General features: G+C 43.7%; 1 protein-coding gene and 1 non-coding gene across 2 annotated transcripts in view; one reads left to right on the forward strand and one right to left on the reverse strand.

Annotated features, from left to right (window-relative positions):
- The first annotated feature begins 265 nt into the window (after positions 1–265).
- NUDT3 (nudix hydrolase 3) overlaps positions 266–12,798 on the forward strand; it is a 74,687-nt gene continuing 62,154 nt past the window's right edge. Inside the window, exon 1 of the mRNA XM_060231480.1 lies at positions 266–724. Within this exon, the coding sequence (XP_060087463.1) occupies positions 626–724 (99 nt within the window). The 5' untranslated portion in view covers positions 266–625. The remainder of the gene's footprint in view (positions 725–12,798) is intronic.
- Positions 9,972–10,038, reverse strand: TRNAL-GAG (transfer RNA leucine (anticodon GAG)). Its single transcript has one exon. It is a non-coding gene; the product is annotated as a tRNA-Leu (tRNA).

Here is a 12,798-nt window from a genome sequence, read left to right on the forward strand (position 1 = left end):
AGACCCTACGCCAGATATCTGGCTCAGCGGTATTCGCCTACGGAGGTGGCGTGAGGGTGCGATGGCAGCGGAGCGCGTCAGGCGCCCCTCCCCCTTATTTGCGATACGATTTTACTGAGTGTAACTGGGCGCAAACCTCGCGCTGGGAGACGCTCTGTAACGGGTGTCCGGTGTGGAAAGGGGCGAACGATTCCCAGTTCTCGTATACGCAGTTTGCGCAGTGGTGGCTGCAGAAGAAAGGCCGGCCCGCGCCTTTCTCCGCCTGCTGCTTTTGCGCCGTTGGCGTAGCATGCCCCAAGATGGCGTCGCGGTCGTCGTCGTTGGCGGCGGTGGCCGGAGCGCTGGTAGCAGCAGTAGTGGCGACGTGGGAAGAACTGAGAGGGGGAATGAGGCGGTGGGCGGCGGGCGGCAGCATTAGCAGCCAGTAGCGACCGCAGAGAGGGGGGTCCCCCCTCCCTCCCGGTGCGTGAGAGATACTCCCCGGGATAGCGGGTCCCCCACCCCCTTCGGAGAGGGAGACCCCGACTGCTCCCCTCCAGACCGCAAAGCCGACGACACCGTTTGCTGGGCTCTTCCTGCAGCTGCTTCCCGGGTGGGTCTCCCCCCCGCCTCCTCACAGCAGAGGATGATGAAGCTCAAGTCCAACCAGACTCGCACCTACGACGGAGACGGATACAAGAAACGGGCGGCTTGCCTCTGCTTCCGCAACGAAAGCGAAGAAGAGGTGGGTGAAGAAGCAGATCGGGGGGGGGGGGCGGTGAGAGAGCGGGGACGATGGATATTTAGCGGTAAGGGAGCGTCCAAAGAGGCATAGTAATGGGATACTCGACATGCAAGAGACGAGGAGGAGGTGTGGCAAATGGGCTCGGGTGTTGGGAATGAAGAGGGGGGAGGTGGCTGCGTGATGTTGAAAGAGACCGAGAGAGAGAGGGGAGGGGAGGAGCTTTGGAGGGTGGGGATTCCTGAAGGATTAGTAAAGCGGGGGAGGGAGTTTAAGAATGGGTGCATGCGAGTAGTTCACTTTTTTCTGTACACCTATTCTGTAGAAAGCGTATACCTTAGTGACGAAGATCTGTAGCGGCTTGGCGAGAATCGACTCGACGCCCCTTCTTAACAGCTGCTCGTAAATTATTCTGGGGCGAGAGTTATACTTCCAAAAAGAGTGAATGCTCTCTGCTTTGTTGAAGGAAGGCACACCGTCTGTGCGTTCTCGTATGATTGGGAAAGGTGTGTGAAGTAGATAGTCTTATGATACAGTTCTAAGCATGGACGTACCCAGACGTAGAGTCCACTTTTTTCAGTGGGGTTGCTCCCAAGTAAGCATGCATGAGATTGTTGGCTGCTTCTGCTAGAGTAAATTACTGTGTGAACATGAGTTAAATGGGAGGAGCTAGATTAGACCTGCTCTTGAGTCTTAAGTATCAGAAATTAATTTCTGAAGAGAAATCTGGGTAGGTGGTGAAAGAATTTACTGGCAGGGAAGGAAAAAACGGATGTGTTAATCAGCATTTAATGAGCAAGAGGTAAAAAGGTAAAGTGAAAATTGAAGGTGCTGATTAGGGAGTAAAGAATGTAAAGTACTTAGTTTTCAGGAAGCTGGATTTTTAAAAGTAATATTGCTTTTTAAAAACCCTGCAGTGTATCAGGTATGCAGAGTGATAAGAATTGCTTATGTAGATGCCAATTTGTATGAGGATGAGAAAGAAGTAGGAACCTGTCCTTTTTTATATACAATTTAGTCATATATGCTGCTGACATGGAATACATAATGTCTAACAGCAGCTTCCTGTCTCCATCCTTAGTCAGAAGCATGGACAAGCAGAATATATTTTGTAATATTTTAGAATGTAAAAGAAACCTTTTGTGTTTCTCTCATTTTTGGTAGTCTCGTTGGAGGCCCAGGTCACAGCAGCTGCCAGGTCTGCCTTCTACCATCTACAGCAGATCAGGCAGCTAGTGCCATATCTATCCCCCCAAGACCTGGCTACAGTAATCCATGCAATGGTCACTTCCAGGTTGGACTACTGTAACTCACTCTACGCTGGCTTGCCCTTGAAGCTGATCTGGAAACTGCAGCGGATGCAGAATGCGGCAGCTCGCAGGCTGACTGCATCACCTGTATGGGTGAGCATATGGCCGGCACTCCACAGCCTGCACTGGCTGCCCATAGAATACTGGGTCTGTTTCAAGGTGTTTTTTTTGACTTTTAAAGCTTTGCACAGCCTGGGACCAGCATACCTGTGGGACCATCTCTCCCCATATGTGCCCTGGAGGTCGCTTTGTTCGGCCTTCCAAGATCTCCAGCCCAAGAGATGCCCACCCTGCCTCTACCAGGGCCAGGAATTTCTTGGTCCTGGCCCCAACCTGGTGGAATCAGCTCCCTATGGAGATCTGGGCCCTACCTGGCTTGTTAGCCTTTCATAGGGCCTGTAAAATGGAGCTGTTCCGCCAGGTTTTTGGATGAGTCGGCGGGCATCTACTTGTTAGATCAGTTGGCCTCCTCTGCAGTACTACTGCAGGTAGTACAGTAGCTACCACACTACTGTACCATCCTATTATATCATTCTGTTGGACCATCCTGCTGTACTACTAACTTGCTATTGTAACTGATTTTATTGTAATTTATTGCGATTTTACTATTATCTGTATTAATGTACTCCATCCTGAACCCCCATGGGGGAATGGGCAGAATATAAATATAATAATAATAATGTCTTGAGGAGGCCTAGGTACACTTGAGAGTCAGCTTAGCTGAGACTTCTGAGATGATGTATATAAGATTTGACTGCAAAATGACTGAATTTGGTGTAGGAATAGCCCTTCCCAAGTATAATTGAGAAAATGAGAGTCTTCAGTATAGCCCTGGAAAAGCACACACACACACACACCCCAGCACACAGAATGAAAGATTTACAACAATAAAGGGTGACATGAACTGGTATGGCATGGCATGGGTTTTGGCAGAGGCCTACTGCTTCCATGCTCAGTTAAGCACATCATATGACCTGGCAGAAAGAAATTTGAGTCTGGATGTATAAAAAGAAACTAGAATAAAAGGGGCGGATTCCTGCCAGAAATTGTCATTAGAAAAGTTGGGATGGAATTAGATTAGTTCGCCCTGAGTACAGTTTTCTGTCTGCTCATAGGAATTTGTTTGTATAAGTTTAGCAGTTCCTTTTAATATAGCATTTATTATGGTATTAGGAGTGCTAAGTTATAAAACAAACCAAAAGAGAGCCATTATAAAGAATGTGTTCCTAAGCAATTTACCAAGAATAAATTTTAAAGGAGAAGCCTTGCTAGTGTTCTGCAGCAAAAATAAAGGGTTATTGTATTTAAATGCTGAAAGATGCCTTCATGTTTTTACTTGGAATACATTTCATTGAAATTTATATTTATATAAAGCCCCAAATACTCTTTCTCATTGATTCTTACAAAAACTTTTTGAAGTAGGTCAGGTATTACTATACCTATATTGCAGATGTGGGGTAAGGCATCTTATCTACAGCTATCTACTGATCTAGAGTTGAAGATTTTCTGAGTAACATTCTTAGCTACTACACTGCCCCCTTTATTTAAGTTTCCCAGGTAAAAGATTATGGTGTGGAAGAAATGGGGAGAGGTGGTGTGTATAGGCTCATGCAATACTTCCATGCAGTTTGAAACAGCTCATGCAAGATGGTACTTCATTGATCTTCTCAGACTTGGCTGCAAAATGCAGTACCCAAGCTGGTCATTGGAGGGTGGTGCTGTAGAACAGAAGTTTGAGTGCAAGCTGTTATTGTAGTACCGAAGGGAAATAAAATTATTTGGCTCTTTTGCTCAGGTCCCAAGTTCTGACCTTTGACATCTTATAGGGTGCCATTATTATGTCCATTTAGCTGTATTTGGTTTACTGGTTCATAGACATATATCTTTGCTATAGTTGTATCTAGTAGAATGGGAAGGGGATAATTTACTAAAGGAAAGTGAATTGGAATACAACTTTTTGATGGTGCAAAGAAGTAACCATGCTGTCATGATGTTAGTTAATTAATGCTTTGAATAATGGTGGTTGTTATTAAAGCATTTGTAAGTGAGTTTTCTCCAGGATCCAAAGTAGAGGCAACATAAACATTTAAAACAATTAGTACAGTTCCTTCTCTCTAGTGAACAGGGTGTGGCTCAAAACTTGCAGAAATTAATATTTCTGCCTCCCTCAGCCACTGAGCCCCATGAAATTTTACTTCTGAAGACTAGGGGATTCTTGCAAACAGGATGGTGGCCAATGTGGGGGTCTGATTGGGTGGTGGTGTTGGCAAAATCCTTCCATTCTCTGATAATGGAAGGATACTTTTTCAGTGGACATCATTATTGCAGTTTCAAAAATGAATATAAAAAGTCATATCAGTAGCAATTCTGTTTCATCATATAAATAACTTGTATAAGAGAAGTGTTCTGCAGTTAAAAAGGAATAATGGCTACAAAAGCTAACATGTTGTAATGGTTTTGTGCTGCTGCTTATGTATATATGGAAGCTGTATTTCTGCAAGAGAATACTTGATGCATGTATGTCAGCATTTTTGAGTCAAACTTTGATACTGTTATTCTCTACAAGCATGCTTCAGCCCAGCTGGATATTGATGGGCCAAAGAATTTTTAGGCTGCAATCTGCACCAAAGGCTGGGCTCCTTTGCCCCTCTGGCGTGCTCTGGATCAACGCTGGGTGCAGCAGCGGTGAGTGACCCGCTGAAAAAGCAGCGGCGCCCTTGCCTCCTCCCCAAACTGGCTGGGCAGCATCTGCACTCCGTGAAGCCTGCTTTCCATTGGGAAACGCAGACTTCAAGGAGCACACAAGCTGCGCATGGGGAGAGGGGGTGCCTGGCATTACCCACTAGGTCACATGGTGCCCTAGATGGCCACCTACTTGACCTACTCCCACACACCAGCCATGTTCACTGTATAAGGTATTTTTCAGGTATTTTTAAAAACTCAGCATTGCTTGAATGCACACCCCTACATCTTTTCTTACAGAATCCATGATGGTTCTTCTTCCAGAGCTTTTGTTCCTCAATGTGCCTGCTAATTCTATCTTTAAAATGGATTCCACCAACTTACCTGGTATTGAAGTTAGACTGACCAGCCTGTAATTTCCCAGATCTCCTCTGGAACCTTTTTAAAACATGGGGGTTACATTAGCTACTTTCCACTCCTCAGGTATGGAGGCAGATTTTAGTGATAAGATTGCATATTTTTGTCAGGAGATTCACAAGTTCATGTATGAGTACTTTCAGAAATCTTGGATGTATGCTATCTGAACCCGATGATTTGTCGGTTCATAATTTGTCCATTAGGCACATCTTATCACTGCAATCTGAATCAGGTCTTTAAACACCCCTCCTGAAATTGGTGGTCCTGGAATGGGCAAACACCTTCCAACTTCCACAGTGAAAACAGAGGCAAAAAATGCATTCAGCTTCTCTGCCATTTCCCTGTCATCCTTTAGTAATTATTTTACCACTTGGTCATCCTGTGGCCCCACTTCCTCCCTGGCTAGTTTTCTGCTTCTAATGCATTTGAAGAAAATTTTATTGTTGGTCTTTATGTTTTTTGCAATATGTTCCGCATAATCCTTTTTTGCCTGTCTGATCACCAACTTGCATTTTATTTGCCAAAACCTGTGCTCCCTTTTATTTACCTCACTGGGATTACCCTTCCACTACTTAAAGGAATCTTTCTTACCTTTTATTACTTCCATTATTTTGTTTAACCATGCAGGCCTTTTAAAATAGCTATGTGTACCTTTCCTAACTCGTGGTATGCATTTTATCTGAGCTTCCAGGATTGTAGTTTTAAACAGTCTCCAAGCTTCCTGAAAGGAGTTGCCCTTTCAGTTTCTTCTTCACAAACCCTCTCATTTGAGAGGTTACGCCTTCTAAAGTTGAATGTGATGGTGTTGGCCCTTTGGGGCAATTTGCTAGTTACATAAATGCTAAATTTAACGGTGTTATGGTCACTGTTCCCACTGGTGCTATCATATTTACATCTCTCACCAGGTCTTCAGTATTACTTAAGACCAAGTTCAAGATCGCCTCCCCCTGCTAGATTCTGTGATCTTCTTTTCCATGGCACAGCCATTGAAATTATCTAGAAGTCTGATCTCTTTTTCTTGAATTGAACACATATTGATCCAATCAATGTGTGGATAGTTAAAAGGAGATTGTGAACTGCTCTGAGATTCAGAGTGAAGGGCGGGATACAAATCCAATATCATCATCTTCTTCATCCTATTATGACACAGTTATTTAATCTAGCTGCTTTTTAAAAATTCTTTTACTGTTTTTAAATCGTTTTCTAACCTTTAATCTGGGGGGCAATAGCAAACTCCCAGAGTTAAGTTTCATTTTGGGCACACTAATTCCACCCATAGTGTTTCTGTAAACTAATCTGTTTCTCTTACGTTCTCAATTTTACTGGACTGTATATCCTTTCTGACATACAGAGTCACTTCACCTCTGACCCTTCCCTCCCTGTCCTTCCAATATAATTTATATCCACGAATCACCCGTATCCCATTTATTACCCTCATCACACCAAGTTTCTGAAATGCCCACAATGTCTATGTTTTCCTCTGGTACTAAGCATTCCAGTTCCACCATTTTATCTTAATCACTTTTAGCATTTATATATAAACTTCTATAATTTCCCAGACACGTTAGGCCTGCAGCCTTTCTCCTGTGGCTTCTAGACCTTGTCAGGCAATCAGTATTGTTTGTCACCTCCTCAGTGGCCAGTGCTAATCCATTTCTCTCTAGAATGGTAATAGTTACCCCTTCATCTCTTAGAGATGAGCCAACTTGAACCAGAGACATAGAATCATAGAGTTGGAAGGGACCTCCAAGGTAATCTAGTCCAACCCCCTGCACAATGCAGGAAACTAACAAATACCTTCCCCCAAATTCACAGAATCCTCATTGCTGTCAGATGGCCATCCAGCCTCCAAGGAAGGAGAGCCCACCACCTCCTGAGGAAGTCTGTTTCAATGAGGAATCGCTCTGATGGTCAGGAAGTTCTTCCTAATGTTGAGCCGGAAACTCTTTTGATGTAATTTCAACCCATTGGTTCTGGTCCTACCTTCTGAGGCCACAGAAAACAATTCCACACCATCTTCTATATGATAGCCCTTCAAGTACTTGAAGATGGTTATCATATCACCTCTCAAATGACTCCTCTCCAGGCTAAACATGCCCAGCTCCTTCAACCTTTCTTCATAGGCCTTGGCTTCCAGACCCCTTACCATCTTTGTCACCCTCCTCTGGACCCATTCCAGCTTGTCTATATCCTTTTTAAAATATGGTGTCCAATACTGAACACAGTACTCCTGGTGAGAGCAGAGTAAAGTGATACCATCACTTCACGTGATTTGGACACTATACTTCTGTTGATACAGCCCAAAATTGCATTTGTCTTTTTAGCCACCACATCACACTGTTGACTCATGTTCAGCATATGGTCCACTAAGCCCCCTAGATCCTTTCGCACATACTACTGCTAAGACAAGTCTCCCCCATCCTATAACCATGCATGGGATTTTTCCTACCTAAATGCAGAAATTACATTTATCCCTGTTGAAATTCATGTTATTAATTTTAGCCTAGTTTTCCAGCCTGTCAAGGTCATCCTGTATCCTGTTTCTGTCTTCTAACGTATTTGCAACCCCTCCAAATTTAATATAATCTGCAAATTTAATAAGCATTCCCTCTATTCCTTCATTCAAATCATTTATAAAGATGTTGAACAAAACAGGTCCCAGGACAGATCCTTGAGACACTCCACTTGTCACTCCTCTCCAAGAGGATGAGGAACCATTCACAAGCACTCTTTGGGTGCGATCTGTCAATCAGTTACAGATCCACCTAACAGTAACTGGATCCAAACCACATTTTACCAACTTGTCAACAAGGATAGTATGTGGAACCTTATCTTACTGAAATCAAAATAAACGATGTCCACAGCATTCACCTTATCCAGCAAGGTAGTCACTTTCTCAAAAACAGAGATCAGGTTAGTCGCAGCCATCCTTTCTAAATGTTCCAGGACTGACTGTTTGATTATTTGTTCTAAAACTTTACCAGGTGTAGACGTCAAGCTGACAGGTCAGTAGTTACCCAGATCCTCCTTTTTTTCCTTCTTGAAGACGGGAACAACATTCACCCGCCTCCAGTCTTCCGGCACCTCTCCTGTTTTCCAAGAATTCTCAAAAATAATAGCCAGAGGCTCAGAAATTACATCCTCAAGCTCTTTTAGAACCATTGGATCTGTCCCTGAGGACCTAGTTTCATTTAGAGAAACCAGGCGTTTATGTACTACCCTTATGCTGATCCTAGGTTGGAACTCCATACCTTCATTATATGTTCTGTTTTTACCATGTTGAGCACTGTTTCTCTCAGAAGAGAAGACTGAGGAAAAATAGGAATTGAGCAGTTCTGCCCTCTCTTCATTACCTGTTAAAATTTCACTTTCCTGCCCTTGCAATGGGCCTACCATGTCCTTGCTCTTTTTCTTACTTTGAACATAAGAAAAGAACCCCTTTTTGTTGTTTTTAGCATCTTTGGCCAGCCTAAGCTCATACTGAGCTTTAGCTTTCCTAATTTTTTCTCTACAAGCACTGGTGATTTGTTTATATTCATCCTTGGTTATAAGGTCCTCCTTCTGATTCCTAAAGGAGTCTTTTTAATTTCTCAAGTCTTTAGAGAGCTGTTTATGGAGCCACCTTGGCTTCTTTGGGCTTCTTTTTGATACAAGCAGGATTTCATGTCCTGTCAGCTTTCCCCGAAGATTTAGTTTAAAAAACTGCTATGCCACCTTCTTGATTTTAAGTGCCAGCGGCCTGGTTACTTCTTGGGACAAGTGGAGACCGTCTTTTGTAAAGGTCCTGCTTGTAGCAAAAAGCATCCCAGTACCTAACAAACTTTAACTCATCCCCCCACACCATCATCTCATCCATGCGTTGAGACTCCTAATTTGTGCCTGCCTGGCTTTGTGTGGAGCAGGCAGTACTTCTGAGAATGCTACCCAAGGTCCTGGCCTTGAATCTCCTGCCTAGCAGCCTAAATTTTACCTCCAGGACCACACAACTACATTTCTCCACATTTGTGCCAACATGTACCACAACCACTGGTTCCTCCTCAGCGCTGTCTACCATCCTGTCTAGACCTCATGTAATCTCTGCTGCCTTCATATCAAGCAGGCAAGTCTGCAGGCAGTTAATTCATGAATTTGCAACTTGCCTAAGGATTGAATCACCAACTGCCAAGACTCCCCCCTCCCTCCCTGCGCAGGGATGGTTCCTTGGTGTAGAAGGATACCTGTTCACCAACTATAGGAGTGGTCCGTTCTGAGGGAACATTCCCCCTTCAGCATTGTACCCTGTTTCCCCTTGACCCTCATGCTTCCTAACAGTGGTGGAGCTGCCATTCTTAGAGTGGGACACAACTAATGTCCCTGAGAGCCTTATTCATGTACCTAACTGACTGTCTCTGCTTCTCCAGGTCAACCACCTTGACCTTGAGGGTGCAAACTCATTCCCTGAGAACCAGGAACTTCTTGCATCAAGCCCACACCCATGGCTTCTGTCCAGCTGGCAGATGGTCATACATGTTGTACTCAGTGCAATACACTGGATAGTCCCCACCCCCTTGCAGGCGTTATACGGTCATATTTTTTTTAAAAAAATATCTTCCCACCAATATTTAATGAGCACAGTGTCAGGGCCTAGTTAAGTATATTTTAGAGCAGGCTTGGCTGATTTTAGAGAGCACCCATCACATTTATATTCGGTGGAAATAGAGTATACAATGAACATATGAAGCTGCCTTATACTGAATCATACCTTTGGTCCATCAAAGTCAGTATTGTCTTCTCAGACTGGCAGTGGCTCTCCAGGGTCTCAAGCGGAGTTTTTTTCACACCTATTTGCCTGGACCCTTTTTTGGTGATGCCGGGGATTGAACCTGGGACCTTCTGCTTCTCAAGCAGATGCTCTACCACTGAGCCACCGTCCCTCCCCAAAGGATTGTCCCCAAAGGACAATCCAGTCCAGAAGCAGATTCCTAATTTTATTTCTCATCGCTTGTAAAACTTAGTTAGATTTTCTTTGTATTCATTCTTTCTCTGTCTGGTGCACATTGTGAGACTGTGATGGTGTGCACTTATAACCATCCAGTCTGATTCTCAATGTAGTGCATTGTCATTGTGCGGTAATGGAATAATTGTTTACTACCGTTACCTGAGCAACCTGGGTCTCTCTGCAACCGAATTTTTAAATTAAAATATTATAATATACAGTTTCAGGAACAGTGTATTACTGAGCATGAACACAGTGAACCTAAATGAATCTAAAACTCTAGCACTGATCTGAGCATAAGGCCAAAAAAAGGGGGGGGAGGGTAGTAAACTGTTTGTTGTTCATTGTAGGGTTAGCCAGTGTGGTTCAGTGGCTTGCTAAATTTGGACATGGAGAACTAAATCAGTTTGTGCTGAGCTATGAAAGTCATTGGGTGATCTCAGGCTTCCTCTTTCACTTAATGTAGTAGCTTATATTGGTGACTGTCACTAATAATTTTTGTCACAAGTACCTTTTTGTCACAAGTACCTTTAGCCTTTTCTGTTTTTAATAGGTGTAAGGGAATGTTTAAAACTAGCAGTTATGCACATGGTTGTTGAAAAGCTTTCGAAATATCATAAAAGTTTACTTTTCTATTATTAATAAAATAGCAAAAAAGTTACCACTGATGAGCTCTCTCTTTCTGCTTCTTTTCCGTTACATTTTCTTATTCTACACAGGTAGTTGGGTTAGTGTGGGCAACCTGGGGGACTCTAGGGGTGAGTTATCATTGTATCATTTATTTAAGAAAACTGAATAAAAATCTTAAGATAGTGTCATGAACTGAGGCTTAATGCAGCTTAGAGGGCAGGGAGAAACCTGTCTTGGAGTAGATACAGGGTCCTGCATCTCCCAGGATTCCTTCTGTCCCTTTGATTGGGTGTCAGAGTTTTGGAGGGACAATTAGCCCAGAGGGGATGGGACCTGGGAGGAAGGCATAAATAGGCCTGGCTGGAAGGAGAAGTTGTTCTCTCTGGAGAGGCTGCAGGTAGAATAGTTCTCTTTGGAAGGGTTGCAGTCTGGAGAGAAGACTGTAGCTAGAAGAAGAGATCCCTCACCCAAATGGGGTGGTGAATTTTGATAGTAGCAGGGAATGTCTAGTTCAGGGGTGTCAAACATACAGTTTGGGGACTGAATCAGGCCCCCGAGCAACTGACTTTCATCTACTTCCTTCTCCCTCTCTCTTGCTTCCTTCTGCATCACAGTTTGCTTTGCCAGACTTGCTCAATTGCACAGGACATACAGAGCAAAACCTCTGTTTTCTCCATTGGCTGAGGCTCCTCCCTTGGAGAGGAATGGGGGAGGAATAGCTTGCTTTGCCAGGCTCTCTCAATTGCACAGTAGAGCTACTGTGTACCAAACTGAATCTTGGGGGAAAACCAACAGGAGATGAAATGTCTCTGGTTCAAGATGACTCATCTCAAAGAGATGAAGGGTTAGCTTTTACTTTTCTACCAGGCAATGGATTAGAGTTGTCCACTGAAATGGTGACAAACAGTATGGACTGTCTGCCAAAGTCTCAAGGCAGCAGGAGGAAGGTTGCAAGGCCTGACTTGCCTGGGAAATTATAGATGCTTATATACAAATGCTAGAAGTGTTTTAGGTAAAATTGAGGAGTTGGAATGCTTATTTTGGGAGGGGTATTGAAAGACCTGAGTCAGATTGAGGTGACGAGAGAGGAGGTCCTACAACTGATAGACAAATTAAAAACTGATTAAGTCACCAGGCCCAGATGGCATACATCCAAGAGTTCTGAAAGAGCTCAAAGGTGAACTTGTGGATCTCCTGACAAAAATACGTAATCTTTAATTGAAATTTGCCTCCGTTCCTGAGGACTGGGGGGTAGCTAATGTCACCCCCATCATTAAAAAGGGTTCCAGAGGCGATCTGGGAAATTACAGGCCAGTCAGTCTGACTTCAATACCGGGAAAGTTGGTAGAAACCATTTTCAAAGAGAGAATTAGCAGACACATAGATGAACAAAAGTTATTGAGGAAGACTCAGCATGGGTTCTGTAAGGGATGATTTTGTCTCACTAACCTGCTAGAGTTCTTTGAGGGGGTGAACAAACGTGTGGACAAAGGGACCCAATAGATGTTGTTTACCTTGACTTCCAGAAAGCTTTTGATAAAGTCTTCATCAAAGGCTCTTTAGTAAGTTTGAGAGTCATGGGGTAAAAGGACAAGTCCTCTTGTGGATCAAAAACTGGCTAATTAATAGGAAGCAGAGTGTGAGTATAAATGGACAGTTTTCGGAGTGGAGGATGGTAAGCAGTGGGGTGCAGCAGGGCTCAGAACTGGGTCCGATGCTTTTTAACTTATTCATTAATGATTTGGAGTTGGGAGTAAGCAGTGAAGTGGCTAAGTTTGTGAATGACACTCAGTTGTTCAGGGTGGTGAGAACCAGAGAGGATTGTGAGGCACTCCAAAGGGATCTGTTGAGGCTGGGCGAGTGAGTGTCAATGTGGCAGATGAGAGTCAACGTGGCCAAGTGCAAAGTAATGCACATTGGGGCCAAAAATCGTAAATAAAAATACAAATTAATGGGGTGTGAACTGGAGAAGACTGACCAAGAGAGAGATCTTGGGGTTGTGGTAGATAAGTCACTGAAAATGTCGAGACAGTGTGCGATTGCATTAAAAAAGGCTGGGAATT

Source organism: Heteronotia binoei, chromosome 2 (genome assembly GCF_032191835.1).
Source record: "Heteronotia binoei isolate CCM8104 ecotype False Entrance Well chromosome 2, APGP_CSIRO_Hbin_v1, whole genome shotgun sequence".
In the NCBI taxonomy this organism is placed as follows: domain Eukaryota; kingdom Metazoa; phylum Chordata; class Lepidosauria; order Squamata; family Gekkonidae; genus Heteronotia; species Heteronotia binoei.